Raw genomic sequence first — 23,506 nt, 5'->3', positions numbered from 1 at the left:
TTTTCAGTTTTTTGCTGAGCTAATGATAAATAACAAGTTGGGTTTTAAGGTACCACTATTAAAAACCATTGCTAAGGTCTAAATAACTAGTAGATTGAACGTTTTACCAGACATACAGACAGTGTCAGTTACTAGAAGCTTTTTTTTTTTTAAATTACTTTTGTTCATTGGCTAGAAGTAATAGGAAGAAAGTTAGGGAGAAAGTTAGAGAAAGAGAAAGTAAGAGAGAAAGAATGTTAAAGAGAAATAAAGTTAAAGAGAAAGAGAGAAAGAAAGTTAGAGATAAAGAGAGAAAGAAAGTTAGAGAGAAAGAGAGAAATTTAGAGAGAAAGAAAGAAATAACGCTAGAGAGAAAGAAAGAAAGAACGCTAGAAAGAAAAAGAGAATAAAAGTTAGAGACGAATGAGAATAAAAGAGAGAAAGAAAGTTAGAGAGAAAAAGAAAAAGAAAGTTAGAGAAAGAGAGAAAGAAAGTAAGAGAGCGCGAAAGAAAGTTAGAGAGAAAAAAAGAAAGTTAGAGAGAAAGAAAGAAAGTTAGAGGGAAAGAGAGAAAGAAAGTTAGAGAGAGCGAAAAAAAGTTAGAGAGAAAGAAAGAAAGTTAGAGAAAAGAGAGAAAGAAAGTTAGAGAGAAAGAAAGAAAGTTAGAGAGAAAGAAAGAAAGTTAGAGAGAGCGAAAGAAAGTTAGAGAAAAAGAAAGAAGGAAAGAAAATTAGAGAGAAAGAGAGAAAGAAAGTTAGAGAGAAAGAAAGAGAGTAAGCAGCCTTGCCTATTTCCTATCTAACTTTAAATGTATCTGTTAGCTGTTAACCACAGTGCTACCGTATTAAGATACTTTGATTACATATTTAAATTGTAAAATCGAAAAAAATCGACACAAGATTAGTTTGGTTTAGTTTTAGGCACATCGGCACATCGGCACAATTTAGGCCATGTCGTGCCAGACATGTTCAAGATTTATACAATATTAATGATAGCTTTATAATTGAAGCAATCATTGATTTCATGACTGTCTAGTTAATGGCGAGTGGAGCAAGTGGGAAGTCTGGCACTGTGTCAACGACACACATCAGACAAGGGAACGGTAAGTAAAATGATGTTTATATTATTGTTGTATTTTTTGTGGCCCACTGATGTGAAACACTAAATTTGTGGAGTCGTTGCGTCCATATTATTTTGGGTCTGTCATGCGTTGATCGTAAGACTTTAACCCCTGTTTAAAAATAAGATTACATCTTCGCAAGTGTTTTGCTTGAAATGGGTAAAAAACAAACTTTTAAAATTTCAAGCAAATAATTTTTTTAACAAGATTACAAAGACAGTTTGTGTGGAAACACAAACTCAAAATCGGCCCCCCGAAGTGGTCCACCCAGCCAGGCTTTAATTTTTTTCAGAAAGAACATCCAAATGAAATTATATCAAAGACAAATGAGAGATAAGAATGGAGAAAGAAGGTTTACAGATATTGTGTAGTGCCCCAACGGTACAGCAGATCAAAGGATAGGTGCAAGTGAATGCAAAGTTAGATGTGAACCTGGCCTAACTAGTTCCCCTTTCAGACCTTGTGGTCAAAGGACAGATGATGTAAAGTTCATCTGTTTTTGTGGCCTACGGTTAACGATGGTGTCATGTAGCCAGCACAACGACCAACCGCCTTTACTTTTCCCCAACTAATATCAGGTACCCATTGGAGCTGGGTGGACTCAGAGGCGCCTAATGATTCCGAAGTTGAAAATCCCAGTCTTCACCAGGATTTGAACCCGGGCCCCCGGTTCGGAAGCCTAGCGCTTTACCGCTCAGCTACCGCGCCTCTCCTGGCCTAACTGAAGTCTTATAATAGATGTAATTGTTTTGAAACGGATCAATCTCTTATTCGAATGCTAAAAAAAAAAAAAAAAAAAAAAAAAAAAAAAAAATTGGCATAGTATTGATAATTCATTCACGAAATTGACGTTTACAAGATTACTTTTCGTTTTAATTTAGGTCTAACTTATAATGTATACTAATTAGCTTTTTCTCTTTAAAAAACTGCTTGCATAACTGATTTTAAAAATGAGATTTTTTCGCTTTCAGAAAAAAAAAGTAGCCGTTGCATTAGAACTTTGAATGGTCTAAAATATTGTGATGTCGGATTTTCAATATCTTTTCTAGTTTACGAGATCTAAACGGGACAGACGGACAGACATTTCGCACAAAACTAAACTTTTCCCCTTTCGGGGGCCGCTAAAAATCCAAAACTAGCAGATTTTCTTCCAAAATTATTAAAAGGCTAAGTGGTAAAGCGCTTTGCTTCTGAATCAGGGTCACGGGTTCGAATCCTACAGAAGACTAGATTTTTTTAGGACATTATTGGTGGAAAAGTAAAGTAAAGGTTGTTGTGCTGGTCACATGACACCCTCGTTAACCATGTACCATCGAAACAAATTTATTACATTCCGCATGTTATGAAAGGGGAACAGACATTCATCATTTGTAAAAACGCCTTAAATAAATTTAGATACAGTGGAATAGAAAGTGTGACAACTCTATTTAATAATTAATTCTAATGCTAATTATTTAAAGTAATGAGGCGCGGTGGTTGAGCGGTAAAACGCTTTGCTTTCTAACCAAGTTCCGGGATTTTTAATTTTGGGATCTTCGGGCACCGCTGAGTCGACCCAGCTCTAATGGGTACCTGTCATTAGTTGGGGAAAAGTAAAAGCGGTGTATTGGTCGTTGTGCTGGCCACATGACACCCTCGTTAACCGTAGGCCACAAAAACAGAAGAGCTTTACATCATCTGCCTTTTAGACCACAAGGTCTGAATAGGGAACTCCATCTGCTTGTTATTTAAAGTAAACTTTTGATGCTCTAATAGCTATTTCATTCATCAAAAATATGTAGTTTCTGTATTTTATTTAAAGATAGCATAGTCTTTTAGTCTTAGTACTAACAAAGAAATTAAAAATATATAGACATTTAGGATAATCATTGACTTCTAACCTTTAATTAATTTCAAATTGTGTTCAATCTAGCAATGTAATTTGTAAAATAATTAGCAGGATGATTCAAACTTCACGGGAAACTTAATATTTTCTCTTAACATAAACTCCATTTATTATCGTATGTGATAATAAATTATTGCTGCGGAATCATTATGTATTCTACAAATATTTTATGTTGTTTAGTTAAAAGAATTATTTGGCTTAGGTCTATATCCTGGTAAAAAATCTTTTTTTTTTCGGATATTTGTCAAATAAATTGTCACCACCTCAAAGTTGGTGCCATAGAGTAGAAACCCTAATTCTGTATTGTGTATGTTAATTCCATATTGTGAATCTTATTCACAACCCATGTAGCACTAAGGTGAACACTTTTGACCTTAGGTGAACCAGGGAGTTAAAGGCAGTCAGTCCACATAGAGATCTTGTAGCAAGCACTTGTATTGAGTCACTTAAGATATAAGCAGTAGAGTTAGATGTTTAAAGTAGTTGGTTATAGAAGAAGTACTAAGTTGTGATATTCGTATATTACTGTTGGATTAATACTGACCATTCCTGGGTCGAATTGTATGGTGTATTCACTATGTGGTGTTATATTAAACTTATTGTGTCTGCTACACCCAGCGTCATTTCATTATTCTGTGATCTGTAACAAGAACCCAATGTCACCACCACGCCTACATTGATAACCACAGCCACATTTATACTATATAAAATAACCCGGTGACATTTTATGGTGTCAGAAGTGGCAGCAAACAGCATTTATAGTGTCAGAAGTGTCAGCAAACGATATTTTATGATGTCAGAAGTCAGAACTGCTAACTTAAAGGATTTATGAGCATCAGAGGAACAAGTCAAGAATTTTTTTCTATTGCTGTCAGAAGTATTTTAATACTAGTTACTTACAGTAACATTTATACGGATATTTTTTAAGTTGGCAAGTGAACTATTTAGTTAACACATGAAAAAGTAACTCTAAAAAATATTTGTTTACACATGACGCCACTCAACGAGCAAGAAAGCTAAGACCTGATTATTATAGACTCTACTATTTTTCTCATTTGGTTGTTCAGCGACACATTCAACATTATAGAGATGACCTAGATCTACATTTATTGAGACCAGCACACAATTTTTCAAGTGAGATTCACGTGATCCAAGAGTGACATTATTCATTATTATTATCTTCAGCTAGTCTAACACTCTAACAGAAAACAGAGCTGAAATCGAAAGTTAACTGTGCCTACTATTTTAACTTGTACTTCAAGATTGAACTTTACATGAATTGCAACTAATCCAGAATTTATTAAATTTTTTGACTACACACTTGTATCTAGAGCCACTACTACATGTCATGTTGACCTGCCATGACACAGTTACCATTAGCAAGCTATTTTTTTCATCTGTGATGAAATGAACAATTTGAACTGTTCCTGTCTGAGCTGTATTTTCAACTTTTCCAGTTGACTACTGTCCTAAGTGTCATTTATCTGGAAGCCTGATTTATGTGGTTGTATTTTTTTCGTACACCAGTTGAGATAGCTTTAGGAGCACAGCATTGTTCAAAGTTACTTTAACATCCTAAGCGAAAGAGATCAAACATGATATGCTGAGACAACCTGATCTTACAACCTGTGTGGGTGAAACTAGACAACCGTGATACTACAACCGATGTGGGTGAAAATCTAGTACTACAAGTCATTCAAGTCATCGTTTGAAGACAGCTGATATATGGTCAGTCGAAGTAGCTGACATATTCAAGAATCATCTACATCGAGTGCTCGTCATAATTCTAATGACACACTCCTATTGTCGCTGTCTAACAGCACATTTAATAAGAAAGCGCTCTTACTCTTAGACCTCTCTTGTCGTCACTACCTAAGGTCATTTTTAGTTATTTATATTTGTTTCAGCAACTGTACGAAACAGTGGATTACCTATCAAGCACATGAATTATTTATTGGATTACTTGTCAACTATATGAATTGTTTAATGGATTATCTGTCAAACATATGAAGTATCTATTGGATTACTATTGTTCAAGAGCTTGAGTACCGTATCATTTAACATTGTACTGTGGATTTAACAAGTGGATTACTTATGAACTGTACCATTGTGCTGTGGATTTAACAAGTGGATTACTTATGAACTGTACCATTGTGCTGTGGATTTAACAAGTGGATTACTTATGAACTGTAACATTGTACTGTGGATTTAACAAGTGGATTACTTATGAACTGTGGATTTAACAAGTGGATTACTTATGAACTGTACCATTGTGCTGTGGATTTAACAAGTGGATTACTTATGAACTGTACCGTTGTGCTGCGGATTTAGCAAGTGGATTACGTATGAACTGTACTGTGGACATAATTTATGTGGAGCATCACCGGAACTTTATGTACAAGTCAAGCATCAAGTGAATATTTAAGGGAAGTAACTTTAATTACCCTTAGTATTATCAGTATTGATTAGTTCTCTTGAACTACACCACAATTTTTTACATTTGTATTTATATATACATTTGACTTTAGGGACTAAATTTAATTATCTATTGAGTCTGAGCATTTATATTTTTTTTCAAGTAAGCATCCAGGTATTGGTAGGGACTCTTTAGATAAAGTAAATACTTGATCGTATAGCTGTATTAGTCAAGTATGTATTTCGTTAAGTATCTATCATATTGTTAAACTCTTGTATTGTCTTGTTTACATCTGTTGAATTTTCTTTTTGCGTCATTGTTATTTCTCATTGTAATTCTTTTGTCTACTATTTCTACTATCTTGTAATGTCTCTTTAAAGCAGACTGTTTAGTATCTATAGTGTATTTATGTTTGTCTAATTACTTATTAATATATATATTTATTTTACTTCTTATTTCAACCTATTTTTATTATTATCAACACTACACTACACACTTGATACAATATGGGATATATTTTGATTTGAGATTGTGACAAGATTGATTGTATATAATATATACTTTGAGCACATTGAACTATTTTGATACTATTGATACATTGATCACTATTTATCAGACTAATAAGGCTCACATAATTGTGAATTACTTGTTGCAATAAACTTTTACATTGCAAGTGGAGATACTAAAAATACATAATCACATAATTGATCAGTAAAGTATTACATTACGAACTAGACAAAGTACCAAGAATAACTTAAGACACCTCATAACCTCAATTGTTTCGCACAAAATATATATCTACTATTACCTGTAATTACTATTTGAGCAATAATAAGTATTTATTGTACAATATTTCATTTACAAATATCTAGTACACATATCTATTAATTAACTATATTACTAATTTGAATCTTTGAAAATGGCTGAGTATGAGAAACTAATAGAGATAGTGGATAAACTAAAGTTAAAAGAAGATGATAGAGCTGCATTCATTAAAATTGAAATAGATAGAATTAGAGTAGAAAAAGACAAGCAACGGGAAGAAAGGCTACATGAAAGAAGACTGAGAGAGAAAGAACAAAAAAACTTAGAGAAAGAAAAAGAACGCCAGCATGAAATAAAATTAAAAGAACATGAAGAAAAAATGGCAAAACTAGCAAAAGAAAATAAAGACAATTCAGCAAGTCAAACTTCATCTCATCATCAGTATCATAGCAAATTTAGGAACTTTGATCCAAAAGAAGACACATTGGAAAATTTCATTATTCAATTTGAATACATCTGTCAAACAGCAAATATGAATAGTGCACAAATGGCTCAACAACTGCTAGCTAACCTAAGAGGTGAACCACTAAAGATCATCGACACACTAACTATGGAGCAAAGAAAAGACTACAACACAGTAAAACAAAGACTAATTGAACATTTTGGCAAAACAGAGGAGCACTATCGAAAACTTTTTAGGGAAATAAAACTAGCCAAGAATGCAGATTTAAAAAGAACAATACATGACATGCGCCAGAACATGACCAAGTGGCTACAACTCGCAAACTGTAACTTAGATGACCCCAAACAGATCTTAGATTTTTTTCTCATTGAGAATGTGTTAATAAATGTTACAGATGCAGCATTCTCATTCCTGAAGGAGAGAAAAATAAAAAATGAAGCTGAATTGATATCAAACTTAACAACATACAAAGACTCACACCCAAACATCACCATTGACAAAAGGGAATTATACAATGTAGCTGCAACAGTGACAGAAAACCATCCAAGAACTACAAATAAATTTAAATATGCCAAGAGCATACAATGTTTTTTCTGTGGCATATTGGGTCACACCAAAGCAGAGTGCAGAAAGAGAATGGCATCAGAAAAACAGCAATATGTAAATAGAAACCATAAATATGGAAGAGATAACAGAACTTTCCAGAGCTTCAGTCCTAACTACAATAGATCCTATCAACAACAATATAACAGAAGAACATGGCAAAGCTACAGTCCAACTAACAGTAGATCACATCAAACAAACAGAAGATGGCAAAACAACAGAATGTCTAGAAGAGATCAATTTCAAGATAGACAACATACTTACCACAATAACAATCATACCAGACAAAACATAGCAGCTGTAGCAACTGAAACACCAATAGAATATGAAACAGTAGCATATATACAGACAAAGGTAGCCAAATTAAAAGTGTATCCTGCCTATGTGGATGGCATTAAGGTATATGCATTACGTGACAGCGGCTGCACCTCAATCATTGTAAAGAAATCACTAGTAAAACCTGAACAGATCCTAAAAGACAAGGTCACACTGACTTATGCGAATAAGGACTTATGGGAAGAATGTGAAACAGCATTAGTTTTCATTGAATCGCCATGGTTCACTGGTCAATACAAAGCCATAGTAATGAACAACCCAGCTGAAGAACTAATTATAGGGAACATAGAGAATATAGTTGAACTATCAGAAGAAGCCTTAGTAAAATGGGCTAATAGTGTGAATCAAGAAAACATTGAGTTAGCATCAACTACTAATTCACATGATTACAACAATGTCAGTATACATGAAGCAACTAAACAGTCAATTACAAATATGCAAATAAAATAGATGTAGAATGTCAAACTCATTTGCTAACAGAAGCATCTAAACTAAATAAAGATTGCCAAACAATTAACACACAAACAAATGATAGTGAAATACAAACAGATGAAATACAAATAGATGATAAAGATAAAGCTGAAAAACAAGAAATACAAAATGACATTAACACTAGCTCACCTAAAGTAATAATAACAGAGGAAATATTAGCCTTGACATTTAAAAATAGCAAACAGATAGAAGTATATTATCTAGAAGTCAATTATCAGGATGTTGTATGCATAGTTGATGAAGAATCCACAATCACTTTTGTAGAGCCCAATTTAGTAGAAAAAGATTATTTGAATGATATAGCCATTGTAACCTTACCAAACTCTAGAAAGATAGAATGTAAAACTGCCATTGCTGAAATCAAATCACCATTTATAAAAGGGAAAATAAAAGTTGTAATACTTGAAAATACTATCAGTCCAGTAATTATTGGATCTTATCCAAAAGTTAAAGTGCATCAAAAGCCAGTAAAACATAAAACAATATGGTTTTATGACCTGTCTGATTCTGATTTTCAGAAAGAAATTTTTCAAATAGTACAAGATATAACTTGTGATTTTGGATATAAAAAAGTTTGGAAACATCCAGAACTTGGAGAGTCAATGTGGGTACAAATAAAAAACTTTGGCCATTACAAAGAGTTATTACATAAAATATACGGAACACCAATTAAGGGACTCACAATTAACATCAGTGTTGTTGACTTAATACATCGCATCTGGTAAACATTGAGCATTATTTTGTGAACATTGAGCATTATTTTGTAAACATTGAGTACTATTTTTAAACATTGAACTAGAACTAAGACTTCATTTTTTAAAAAAAAAACTCTATTTGTAAACAAACTTTGGAATTTGATTACTACATTGTAACCAACAATTTTTTCACATTCTTTTGTCAACAAGAATAACATTTTTGTACTCAACAATGTAAACAAACATTGAATTTTTTTCCAAACTTATTCAGTACCTAGCTTAATTTTTTTCCATGCAATGTAAACATTATTTTTCTCATTGTATTGAGAACAACTTGGACAAAAATTTTTTTCTACAGCTATTGTAAACAAGATTGGAATTTTTTTTTACTATGTCATTTATCACAATTATATAACTTAGTCACATTTTTCAATACTATTGAAAAAGGAGATTGATTCATAATGTAACTTATTTATTCAATGTCAATTAGTGTAATAAAATATTGACATACACTTGTATTTTTTTGAAAACATTTTTGTCAAACTATTCTTATGGACTATATTTTTTGTATTGATGTAAACAAGAAGATTGTTGTACAAACTTTTTGATATTTCAAGTACTGAAAGAGACACTTGATATTATTTTTTAAATTGGACTTGCATTTTTTTTCACAACAGATTAAAATAAATAAAACTAAACCATTATGATGTTATGCTTGTATGTATATGCTTGAACAAATTAATGTAACCTCAAAAGATTGTATCACAACTGACACACTTTCTCAGTTGAAGCTTTTTTTGACAAAGATTTTTTTGAACTTTGTACACAATAATTATTTGATAAACAATGTAACATTAAACTTTTGCCATTACTAGCTACAAATTATTTGAACTGTCATATGGAGAAATACTTAATTGAAACATAAGGTGCATGCAACAAGCACTATGAAAGATATTTATTTTGATTTGATGTTCATACTTTTGATCCAATATTTTGATACTTGAATTATACATATTTACTTGTGTAATATTAATGCACAACAATTTTTTATGGAGATGTCAAACCTCATATTGAAGTAAATGGATACATTGAATTTGTAACAATGATCATTAAACAATTTAATCTTGAATTTTGACACATATTTTGAATTTTTCTATACTTATCACTTACATATTGAGACTTACTTGTAACATTTTCTACATGATTTGTACATATTGTATTATTGGTGTCAAAAACCAGACTTCTAACATTTCTATAGTGTCAAAGATTTTTTTATAAATAGATATTGTAAATTAAAACTTGTATTAATTTTTCACATTGTGACATAGGAGATTGTCATTGAAATTTTCGGCACACTTTGCACATATTATTATGAAAAGACTTGTAAATATTGAGCACATTTGAACATTGATGTATATATTAGAACCACATGTAAAGAATTATTTGGGATGTTAAGTATTTAACTCAGAGATTTATTTGAATTACCTTACAAGAATATGATGGATTAGAGAATTTTGCCCTTGTATGAATTTTTTTTTTGATTCAGAAAATATTTTGTGTAACACTGTCATATTATATATTTTATTGCAAGTTTGTAGTTCTATTTGAACTCTGCAATTGTACATTTCATAGACCCCAAGAATTCCAATTGATCCTACTTATGATAATTATGTCGTCAAGCTGAAAAAAATTTCTTCAAAATTTTTTTCAAAAGGGGGGTGATAGGTAATGTCACCACCTCAAAGTTGGTGCCATAGAGTAGAAACCCTAATTCTGTATTGTGTATGTTAATTCCATATTGTGAATCTTATTCACAACCCATGTAGCACTAAGGTGAACACTTTTGACCTTAGGTGAACCAGGGAGTTAAAGGCAGTCAGTCCACATAGAGATCTTGTAGCAAGCACTTGTATTGAGTCACTTAAGATATAAGCAGTAGAGTTAGATGTTTAAAGTAGTTGGTTATAGAAGAAGTACTAAGTTGTGATATTCGTATATTACTGTTGGATTAATACTGACCATTCCTGGGTCGAATTGTATGGTGTATTCACTATGTGGTGTTATATTAAACTTATTGTGTCTGCTACACCCAGCGTCATTTCATTATTCTGTGATCTGTAACAAGAACCCAATGTCACCACCACGCCTACATTGATAACCACAGCCACATTTATACTATATAAAATAACCCGGTGACATAAATAAATTATAATTTAAAGGAATTTTTTGCAATTTTAAGTTCAACCTTGATGTAGGAACCCATTTCCCAAAGAAAAAAGGTCTCTAAGTGAAGTCACAGAACTGTACAGATAAAACTTATTAAGTATTTACAAAAGAGTTGTGTATCTTTATCTCAGCTAACAATAATATTTTCATGTTGATAGTTATTGAAACTGTCCTAAACCTCTTCAAATTTCTGAGATCTAAACGGGACGGACGGACGGACGGACTGACAGACCACACAAAACTAATAAAACTAAAAGGTCTCCAAGTGAAGTCACTTTATTACAGAACTGTACAGATAAATTTAATTAAGTATTTACAAAAGAGTTTTGTATCCTTATCCCAGCTAATAATAGTATTTTCATGTTGATAGCTACTGCAACTCTCCTGAACCTGAGCATGGTGGCAACATGTGTCAAGGAACGTCTAAAGAAATTATATTTGTCAACACGTGTGGGGCAATAACGACACTGAAACCTAGTTAGTATAAAAGTAGATAATACTCATTTGCTAAAAGTGTAATTTATTTTATTTACTTTTATTAATGCCATTTTTTTTCATCACTTGTATCTTCTTTCTTTTCTCACTGTCTTTTTATTTCTCTAGAGGGCGTGGTGGCCTAGCAATAATCATTTAAATGCAAACTAGAGGGTTCTCTAGTTTGAATCCCTGGGTTTCATATGAAGTTCTAGTGACACATACACTCAAGCAACCTTCGGATCCTCAGCATCAAAATCACAGCTTATAGATTGGATTTGGAGGTGCCATGGCGGAGTGGTATAGCGCTTGGCTTCTGAACCAACGGTCTAGAATTTGAGTCCTGGTGAAGACTGAGATTTTTAATTTCTGAATCATTAGGTGCTTCTGAGTTTACCCAGCTCGAATGGGTACCTAGCATACATTGGGGAATAGTAAAGGATGTTGGTCGTTGTGCTAGCTACATGACATCTACGTTAACCGTGGGCCACATAAATGTCTGAAAGGGAACTTACTTTTTAAATTTTGGATTTGACCCAAGGTCTTGAATTGTGAAATAAATATGTCGACACAATAATTCATATATAGTAACACATAAATAATAATTTTAGAAATTAACCTAAAAAACTTTTTTTCTATTTTGTCATACCAGTGGGAAAAAAAAGAAAGTAAAGCTCCCCTTTCAGACATTGTGGTCTATAAGTTAGATGACGTGAAGGTCATGTTTCTGTGGCCTACGGTTAAAGAGAATGGTGTCATGTGGCCAGCACAACGACTAACCGCCTTTACTTTTCCCCAGCTAATGTCAGGTACCCATTCAAACTGGGTAAACTCATAGGCGCCCTAAGATCCAAAATTAAAAATCCCAGTCTTTACCAGGATTCAAACTCTGGACCTTCGGTTCGGAAGCCAAGCTCTTTACCGCTCAGCCATCGCACTTCCATACCCAGTGGCGTAGCTACCAATGTGCGGGTGGTGCGGGCCGCACAGGGCACCAAGTGGAGAGGGGCACCAAGATTCCCCCAGTGTGTATTAATTTCCTATTTCCGTGAGCTTTTCAGTAAAAACGACTAATTGTATGGACACGAACAAACTTAAACTACTGTATTTTAAACATGAACTAACGATTTATAAACTAGTCATGTCGCTATTTTGTTTCATCTCCTTGACTATTTCTTCCATACAATATAAGCTATAGAACAGTTTGACTCTAATTTACTAGATTTATTTCGGACACACGGTACATTTTGTCGCCCCTTTTATAGCGCTCATAGGCTGTAAGTACCGCCCTCTCCCTCTTTAAATGTAAAGGGGCTTCGTTTGTTAAGATTTCAGCAGCGTTTGTTGGGCTTGTCCGAAAGGTGCCACAAATGAACCTTAGTGCCTGTGATTGTACTCGGTCGAGTGATTCGAGGGCAGTTTTACTAGCATATACTTGAGCTGTACTCAATGTGTGATCTGACTGCCCCTAAGTATAATGTGCGTAGCATGTAAGCTTTAGCACCCCACTTTGTGCTGGCCAGCTTTCTTAGTAACACTAACTTCTCCGAGGCTTTTCCTGGACGTGCTGGAGCATTGACAACTTTCTATCCAGGGTCACCCCTAGATATTATTGCGTGTTTTCACGTTGAAGTCGCAGCCCACTAAGTTGAAGCTCGAATGGAGCCTTAAGAATGTGGATCCATAGGCTGAACAGGGACCAGGTCGTTTTGGCAATGTTTATCTGAATCTGTCATTTGTCGCAATACGAGGAGATGGTTTGGAGGTCTGCTTGTAATGCCGCCTGTATTTGGTCGGCTTTCTTGCCGGTTGACCAGAGGACAATGTCATCCGTATAAAGCAGTTTCTTTGACCGCAGTGAGGTGCGTTTCTTAAATTTCTTAAGTCTAAAGAAGCATCGAGACAATTTCAAGTCACATCATTGCCAGAGTCCACCGACTATAGGCGAGCTGTTAATGGGTATGAATTAACTGAACAATTAAAAGCAACAAAGCAAGATGAGACGGTTATCATTGAATTCAGAAAAAAAGGATGAGGCCGACATCGTGAAAAGAAGAAAATACTTCAATACCGCAGGTTCTAGAGACTAAAGGACAGCACACAAGCATGTCCTCAAAAATTCGTACTGAAGAAGCTGAACCATCAGACAGTGTAAACAATACAGAAAGAAGGATAATAAACTCTAGACTGAACGACATTGGAGATTGGCCTGATGTCATCACAGATAATATTCGCATACACATTTTCACTCAAGGATCTGAAACAGATCAGCGTATGGACAGTCAATTCAGAGAGGCGTATAGACATCAAGAATCAGCAAAAGGAAAGGCTAGAAAGCTTTCAAAGGCTTGGTTTTTTCCGGCAAATGTCAAACGGCGAGAAAGTTCTTAGAAAGTGGATGTGTTATTGGCCAAAAAAAAATTTATTATTTTGCTTCCCCTGCATGCTCTTCTCAACAAGATCAAGTACCAAATCTTCTTTTAAATCCAAAGATGGATTCAATGAGTGGTGGAGGTTATCTCCGAAAATAGAAAAACATGAGACCAGCAGAGCTCACATTCAGTCATCGCTTGCTTGGAGGGAACTTGAAGTTTGCCTGAGAGTAGGGAACAATATTTACAACAAGGCCCAAGATTTGATTATCCAAGAGACGAAAACCTGGAGAGTTAGTAAAATTACTATCAAAGTACGATCCACTCTTGAGGGAGCATGTGCTTCGAAATAAGCTTTGTTCCATATCGAATATAATCATGTCTCCACAAATACAAAATGAATTTATTACAATATTGGGGGATCACGCTAAAAAAACAAATCATACAGCAAGTAAAACAAGCCAAATATTTCTCTATTATTTTTGACAGTACACCTGACATCTCAAAGCTGGATCAAATTTCCCAAATTTTACGGTATGTTGTCATGGAGAATGACAGGGTGCAGGTTCGTGAGTCTTTTGTTGACTTCATCGACACAAAGGCTATGATAATGCTTCGGTCATGAAAGGTCATTAAGGTCATGAAAGAATTAACAATATTTGATTAATGAATAGGCCTACATATTATTTTGAAAAAAAAAGTAAGGTTTTGCAATGTTATTAATTAGTTAGTTGTTTTGTGTTTTTTTTTTTTGGGGGGGGGGGCATCAAGATGAGGTACCGCACCAGGCATCATATAATCTAGCTACGCCACTGTCCATACCAGTGTATTTTCAATGTTTAAAAACAAATCTGAAACCTCAACTCCATTTGCAGATTTTGGTGTTTGGAGTCAGTGGAGCGAGTGGGACTGTAGCATACCTTGTAGTGACGGAACTCAGCTCATTCAACGATTAAGGTAGATTTAAAATAAAATGTACTGACGTGCTTATGTAGTTTTAACACGACGAGTATTGAGATTTATTAATAGTCAAATGTAGACAATGTCTTTAATGATGTTAAAGATTCTGCTTTCTCTGGGGTCATTCAACAGTGTAAAGCTATACTGGTTCACTGACCCCACTTCACTAGATACAATGGTGCACTGACCCACGATGTAATCTATACTGTTGCATTGACCAAATTCTTTAAGCTATACTGGTTCACTATACCGTAACAGTTACACTGGTCCACTGACCCACGATGTCCCACGGTGTAACGTCCTAAACATTGTTTAAAAAGAACAGAGATGGTGACATGACATCCTGCATGGTCGTGTTATATGCGCTCTGGACTATCGTCCTCAACAGTTTTGGTCCTAAAAATTTGTAATACATGTGCTAAAAGGATAGAACCTGCGGGCTTTGAGCTCAAATAGCTGCATATATTTTCTCCCCATGTTTTCTACTAGCGTATGTTCCGTACATATTTAAGAATTCGTTATGTTTCTTGAACTTTACTTTTGACTTCTCAAGACAGTGTGTCACAGTGAACACAGCCTACGGACAACATTGTGCAGGAAAGAAGGGGGACATACGACCTTGCTCTTTATGTAAAGGTAAGAAACGGTTGTCAACTTGTCATACACACACACAGTATAAATATGGACAGACAGACAGACAGACGGACGGACATATAGATAGATAGATAGATAGATAGATAGATAGACAGACAGACAGACAGACAGACAGACAGACAGATAGATAAATAAATAGATAGATAGATAGATAGATAGACAGAAAGACAGACAGACAGACAGACAGACAGACAGATAGATAGATAGATAGATAGATAGATAGATAGATAGATAGATAGATAGATAGATAGACAGATAGATAGATAGACAGACACAGACAGACAGACAGACAGACAGACAGACAGACAGACAGATAGATAGATAGATAGATAGATAGATAGATAGATAGATAGATAGATAGATAGATAGATAGATAGATAGATAGATAGACAGACAGACACAGACAGACAGACAGACAGACAGACAGACAGATAGATAGATAGATAGATAGATAGATAGATAGATAGATAGATAGATAGATAGATAGATAGATATAGACAGACAGACAGATAGATAGATAGATAGATAGATAGATAGATAGATAGATAGATAGATAGATATTATTACCGATACTTTTGCCTCTGAAACCGCCAAGTGGTTCCAATAGTAGCATATATAGCTTTTACTGCCTTTTACCTAAACTAAATATTAATCTACTTAGAACACACCCGTCCTTACATGATACCGACATCTTTTTAACACCTATATTATTGATTTATAAATAGTATACAGCGACTTTTAAAAAAATTGTACACAGAGGGGCATTAAAATCTCCGACTTTTTTAATGAATGTACCAAAAGAAACCAACTAGAAAAGTCCAACTGTCTAGAAAATAATGCTTATATTTTGTAAAAGTATATAGAAAAACAGTTTTGTTGAAGTTCACCTGTCCAATTCATGATGGCTTATAAAAAAAGAAAGAAACTAGAACCTAGCCTAACGACTGATACCCCCACCTCTCTACTGCCACTACCACCCGGTCCCTCACTTTAGGGGCGCCCCAAAAAAAGTGTTCGAATTTTTTTCTAAAATTTAAATATTAAAAAGTACGCCAATATCTCATGTCATGATGTCGAATGCCAGGGGCTTCTAAGCAGATTAAGTTCCTCGGGCCCTTAAATGATGGCCAATTCCTAGCTACTCTACTGCGGTGCCCCCACCAAATGTGGGAGATCTCTATGCCCCACCCTGTACATTGAGGTTAAGATAAAAAAAAAGCACTAATTGTTATTTATTATGCAACATTAAATGTAAAAGTCACTTTCTGTGACCAGAAAACTCTGGTGGTGTATGTGCCTCCTTTCACTGGGGAGAAGCCTGTGAGAAAGAGTGCTACAATTGCCAAGATCCATGCTCAAAGCAGGAAGGGATTTGCTCAGGCTGCAAGGCTGGATACAAAAATTTCCACAACGCCTGCAAAGAAGGTAAAACTACTTGATCATCTATACCCAAAAACACGGGTGTTAAGGAGCCAGTGTCTTATATAGGCCTCTTGGTGGAGAATGCAGTTTTTAAAATACATGGTCAGCATTCTATGTTGACGTTCCACAAGTGGAAAATTCACTTGTCTCAATTTTCAGCTTCCGGACCATATTTTCTCTTATTCATTTTTGTGTTTGTTTCTGAGCTCATCTCGAAATTCTTTAATTGTAGGACAGCGTTGCTCAAACTGTCATGACCAAATGAAGAGTGTAGGGGGTTTGATGGAGTGTGTGTGTGTGTGTTTCTATGGTGACGTTGGGAAGAGGTAAGCGATTGGTTGTGAATGATGCAAGATAGCTGGCATTGTCCTCACTTGGTCTAAGTAAGGTGAGACGACTCCAGAACGTCAGACTGAACGGTTATGCTATTGTAGTGAGTTAAATTTTATTAAAGAATATTTTTACTAAAGTTTTACTCGGACTTATACTTAGGTCCTCCCACGTCGTTCGGGGCATTGGGCAGTAAGCTGTCTCCACAAAGATCTGTCACTGGCAATGTCTGAAGCCTAAAGTCTAGCACACATTTATATATAGACATTTTTTATTACACGTTGATTTGGTCTATAATATAAATAAAGTTCAATTTAGTATTGTTCACAAGGAAGTGTTTCACGTTATTTGAAGTTTTGTTAGTTTAAATATATAACGCCTACAACGGTTTGGTTTCCACCAGCGAATTGATGCTTTAAGTCAACGACCAGTAACAACAAGGGGTGAGGCGATGCCGGTCAATTTCTTTTTCAAAAGACTAAAAAAATGTAGTTTCATTGTAATTATAAGATAAGATAGAATAAGATAATTTGTATTGGTCGAATCAAATGGAAATTCAGGTTGACTACAATGGACCATCTCAGCGTATCTACTGTAATAATAACAATATCGAAGCAAATACGAACATTATTCACACTCACAACCAGCTCTTTATGAACTAAGACTTCTATGTACTTCTCGATGAAGACAGATAACATTGCATAATTACACATACCACAAGTACTAGACGTGTTCATTTTTCTTGACATAGGACCTTATACAATTTACAACTTTTTACGATAGGGGCGCGCAACTATATAGACTCAATAGTTTTAAAACAAATCTTAGATTTTCTCGAATTTCGTATCTAATAGCGTTACAATTTCTGGTAGGTATATTTGTTTTATTTTTTATTTTAATAAATTTAATAATTGCATACAAGAAATGACGGAGAGCCTAGGCAGAGAATCACCCAAAATTGGTCTCCACATAAACTTGAATAATAAACTTTGCAAGTGGGATATAAGGCAAAGGGTGACCCAGTCAGACTTCGCCGGTGCAATCCTAAAGAGCTGGACAAATTCACGTACCTTGTCAGCATTATAACAAATGATGGGGATGCCTACCATGATGTAGCGTGCCGAATAGGAAAAGCAGTGACAAGCCAAGCCATTGGGCTCGAGACAAAAATACACTTTCTCAACACGATCGTCATTACAACTGCAACGTATGCATGTGAGACATGGAAGTCATCTGTCAAAATTGAGAAAAGACTAAATGTGGCTCAACAAAAATGGATGAGACGGATTTTTTGGGAGTCAGTTAGACAGATCGGGTCTCAAACAAGGAAATCCTATGCCGAACAGGGAGTCGAACACTTAGTGAGCGTCGCATGAGGTTTGCGAGACATGTTCTCTGAGAAAATGAACTACGCATACCAAGAGTTGCGATGACATGGTGGTTAATACGACGAAAGCGCAAACAAGGACGACCTCGTATTACTGCGACACACCTTCATGGAGGACCTTATAACTGTGGACACCTGGTGGGAGGAGGCTTCAGATATTGCCAATGACAGGACTTTATGGAGACAGCTTGCGCCCAATGCGCCTTAGTCTTGACCAGTGGTCTTCAACCTTTTTTGGCCTACCGCCCCCTTTTCGTATTTTTTCTTTAAAAAAAATGGCCAGCGCCCCCCTTAAAAAAAAAAACACTTATAAAGAAGCGTGAGAAGGCAATTTGAACAAAATGTCATCTTTTTATTAATTTTTATGCTGTCAAATTATCAAATTCTCCCCCCTCCTCCACCCACCCTAGCTACGCCACTGTGTTTACATTCTTTTTTTACCGAAGACATAATTTTGTAAATCTATTTTGTTCTGCAAATCACTTTGAACATCAGTAAAATATGTTTAATAATTGTCATTTATATTTTTTTTTTTAAATTTTAGAAGCGAATTGTAATTTCTTCATTGGGCATTGTTATGTAAATTGCATAGATATCGGTGTCCTTATGCAGTAATTAATTTGTCAACAAACAAGTTATGTGAGATTGTAAAACTCTTTAAAATATATTTCATATCTCGATAAAATATAAAATGATATAATCAATGAAAGTCACTCTTTTTCCTTGCAGTCGGAGGTTCGCTTCATTCGTTTGTGTTAGATGCCTACCATGTAAAACATTTTTATTAGCCTGCTTTTAGTCATCGCCAACCGTTGAATATTCCTCTTTCTCAAACAAAAAATCAAAATTGTATTTAAGAGCTTAACGAAACGAGCAATAACAAACCCCTTTCGAAATCCAGCGTACTTCAGTTTACAACGAGAGTCTAACATCATTTTCATCATTTGTTTCACAAAACTGTTGTAATATGAGATTATGTGCGGCATGGGTTTGTATTTTATTTTCAATTTTATAATTAGATTCTTGTGTAGTGTGGTAGTTGTAGGACTATTTCTGATGTTGAAGATGGTAAGCAATAGAAGTTTTTGATGGCGTAGGCTACTTAGTTCCTCCTCTCCAAAGAAGTATTTTTTGCATGTTGAGATCTGTAGTGAGTGTCGATTCTTATGCGGTTCATAATTCCCTGACATTTGGTGCTAAGGCATCTGTACTGTGTGTAGCCTGTGATATTTATTTTTTTTCTTGGGCAGTAGTGTTTCTTGTAACAACCAGATAGACCTGTTAACTAACTCACCCTAAGGTCTATGTTAGTCAACAATCACAAAGACGAGTTGCTTAACCAAAGGGCAACAGGATACACAGGCAGAGCCATGTACAAAGAAATGACCATGCCTAACAAACTGGACAGTATTAACTTCCTTCTAGGCAAAGAGCAATCTACAATTTTCCAACTAAGAACAGGACACACATCTCTATTAAAACTCAATGAGTGCGGAGCGTCTATCCCATAGACGGTCTGTCTGACCCTAAACGCACGGAACGTCTATCCCATAGACGTTCTTGCCCTATCTTTGTTTCGTTGCATTTTTTAATTAAAATTTTTAACTAACAACAGTCGAACTATTTTTACTTTATAAAAGAGTTCTTCATCCTTTGTTTACATAGTTACATAGAAATAGAAGCATTTGGCTGTATTTAGACATTTATTTATTACTTTTCTTACAATGTAAAAAAATATCGCAATAACTACGCTAGTCCAAGACACACCCACAATGTTTACTACTGAAGAAACTTTATAATTATTCTAAAATTTATCACAAATAAATAGATCTAGTAATAATGACGAATTTGATATCACATTTATCACATCATTATTCACATATTCATAAATTCATATAGTAGATATACTTCATATTTTTACTAGATCTAGATCTAGAATCTATAATTATTTTTTATTATCATATGATATTATGATATGATATATTATAATATATACAATATTTATATACAATAATACATACACTGATACACTAACAGTTACAGTAACATATTAGACATGATTAGATCCAGGTAGGTCTAAATTTAGCAATAGCATATAAGCCATATTTAGATTTGTAAAAATGTATCTAGAACTAGATCTATATTCTATATTAATAATATTATTAGGATCTAGATCTAAATCTATTATTGTCAGTAGACTAGGTGTAGTCTGTAGAGAGTAGTCTCAGTGTGTAAATCGAGATTGACTAGATCTAAGCTTTTAACACTATAGACTATAGTACTATACTCTGTACCTAGACTTGGACTCTAGATATTTCTCTAGATCTAAAGACTAAGCTTATGTCACTTATGATAAATAAAAAGAAAGGAAATTGTAGATCTAGATCTACATCAAATAATCATCCACTGTGGGCATTTTTTGCATCCACTTAGCCTAGACTTAGGGCATTTTTTGCCCATTTTCTTTTTTTTAGTATTGTTTATCTGTAAAAGTCTACAACATCATGGCTATGGCCTATGCTTGTCAAAGACACACCCACAATGTTTACTACTGAAGAAGCTTTATTATTGTTTTATTTATACTTCTTGGATATTATTAGGATTTAGATTTAGATCTAGTATTGCCTTATTAAATGCTTAGCCTTAGGCTATGGCTAGGTCTTGAATGTAGATCAAGGTTGACTAGATCTATCTATGCTTTTATCTTTACACCTGGGTAGATTCCTATAGATTTAAGCCTAAGATAAATGAAAACAACAGAAATGACAGATCTAAATCCAATATTAATCCACCATGCTGGGCCTTTTCTTGGTATATTTTCTAGCAATTTTTTTAGTATTGTTTTTTGGTAAAAATCATCCCCATCACTATACTGTTTCAAGTTGCACTCCGAAAGGTTTACTACTATATAAAAGTAAAATATGAAACTATTCTAGATCCATTATTTATCACAAATGAACAGTAATAATGATCTATTAGATGTCTAAATCTTAGGTAAAATGAATTAGGATTTAGGCTTTGATCTCTCACTAGCCTATGTCTTGCACTGGTCTAGTATTAGAATGAAAGATGTTCTAGGCAAAAAAAAAGAAGACAAATCTAGATCTATATCCCATTGATTCAAATGTACATAATATTTGAGTGCATTTGGTTGATAGATTTAGTACTGGTATCTATTGTTATTTGTAGTAATGAAAAGCGCAATAATTTTCACTTTTTTCTGACTAAAAAGCCAGGTAAAAATAATAATATAATCAATGATTCATCATCTTTTATTGACTGTTTTATCACATTCCTTTTTGAAAATGCTGTAAATAATCTAAATATGCTGTTTCAACAGTAATGCAAAGAACAAAATCTATATTTAGGTCTCAAAAGTTCTAAAGCTGGCATCTATTTATTTTTCTGAGGGTCATATTATTTAGATTATAATTTGTATCTTATATTGAAATAAAAAGATGTTTACATTTTCACATTCGCCATTCATTTACCTTTATTTTGATACCTAATATGTTACTATATATAGCATCATTGGTACTTAATATAATACATTTTTATTTTAGCCTTTTTTCAAACATTTTTTTTTTTTTTTCAAAGTAGCATTTTTTGGAAAAAAAGCAACACCGCAGTCAATGAGTTAAATTACCATCTGAACAAAATAAATTCCACACAACTCCCCCCTCCCCTTTCTCCCCCTTGTAAACACTGCACCCATCCTTATGAAACTGTAAACCATATCCTCTTTGAATCCACCTAATCCACCTTAGGCAGACCCTACTTCCACTAGAGCCCAACATAACCAACACCCTGTACAGCAGTGCTGAACAACTGAAGAAAACAGCACACTTTTTTTCCTTGGCACAGTCTGCAAAAGAGCTCACAGCTCAGCAGCAATAAAGCTGGCTAGAAGAAGAAGAAGATAATTAGATTCAAATAGAAATGAAATTGTGGGCTAAACTTTTCTTGTGTATCATAACTTACTAGGTGAATAGTGAATAGATGTGTTCTTTATTCTATATTACTTATGAAGTCATTGAAGCTTCCAACCACTGATGGTTCCCTATATGTTGTCATAAGCTACATAACTAGACAATTTTGAAATAATATTTCACCACTAAAGGAAAAAAAAGTCTTTTTGTGTAACATATGTTTAAAAAATAATAATTTTAGTTTAAATCAATTTTCAAACAATATCATAAGACTTTTAAAAAAAGCTATGCATTTTTCAAGAGGCCACTAAAACATATCTTGCTTTGTCGTTTTTTAGCGGCCCCCGTAAGGGGAAAAAGCCGCTATTAGGTTTGTGCAAAATGTCCGTCTGTCCGTCTGTCCGTCTGTCCGTCTGTCACACTCAGATCTCGAAAACTAGAAGAGATATGAAAAATATTATTTCATCATTAAATCCGGCTTGAAAAGTTTAGGTGCAACGGCTACTTTTGGTTTTCTAAAAGCAAACCGTTTAATTTATAAAATTAATTATGCAAGCGATTTTTTCATAAAAATACACCAATTCTAAAACAATTACGTAAATGTAAGGGAGGCAATGTTACAATATGCTAACAAAGATGGACAATTTTTGTGTATTTTCAGTATCACTAAGTCAAATATATTTTTAAAATGTACAGGAAATGTTTACAACAAATACAAATAATAGTTAAAGACGTTTTTTCTGGTCAACTAGCTGCTAAAATTAAAAGAAAACATTTCTGTTTGTTTATAAAGGCTAATAATGCACTTTGTATGTAAATATCACGCACATTTTTTTTAATGGACTTTTTATGCAGCGATTTTCGTGCAGTAGCGTAACGTCGCAACATGATCAGGTGCTAAACCAATTCCTTAAACTTTTTTTAAAAATCAGATTTTATTTATTTTTTGTTTAGTGCCCCCATCCGAATAAAAGAAGCTTATTTTTGTGCGTTTTGTCT

At 34.2% G+C, this 23,506-nt stretch overlaps 1 protein-coding gene across 1 annotated transcript in view; it reads left to right on the top strand.

Moving 5' to 3' along the window:
* Positions 1-23,506, top strand: part of LOC106050160 (uncharacterized) — a 61,364-nt gene that overhangs the window by 30,616 nt on the left and 7,242 nt on the right. Inside the window, exons 14-18 of the mRNA XM_056017327.1 lie at positions 1,014-1,080; positions 11,350-11,456; positions 14,701-14,782; positions 15,339-15,421; positions 16,715-16,864. Of these exons, the coding sequence (XP_055873302.1) occupies positions 1,014-1,080; positions 11,350-11,456; positions 14,701-14,782; positions 15,339-15,421; positions 16,715-16,864 (489 nt within the window). The remainder of the gene's footprint in view (positions 1-1,013; positions 1,081-11,349; positions 11,457-14,700; positions 14,783-15,338; positions 15,422-16,714; positions 16,865-23,506) is intronic.

The sequence above is a fragment of the Biomphalaria glabrata genome, chromosome 18, assembly GCF_947242115.1.
Source record: "Biomphalaria glabrata chromosome 18, xgBioGlab47.1, whole genome shotgun sequence".
Taxonomy (NCBI): domain Eukaryota; kingdom Metazoa; phylum Mollusca; class Gastropoda; family Planorbidae; genus Biomphalaria; species Biomphalaria glabrata.
The sequence above is the reverse complement of the archived record's forward strand: the minus strand, read 5'-3'. Positions and strand labels throughout refer to the sequence as shown.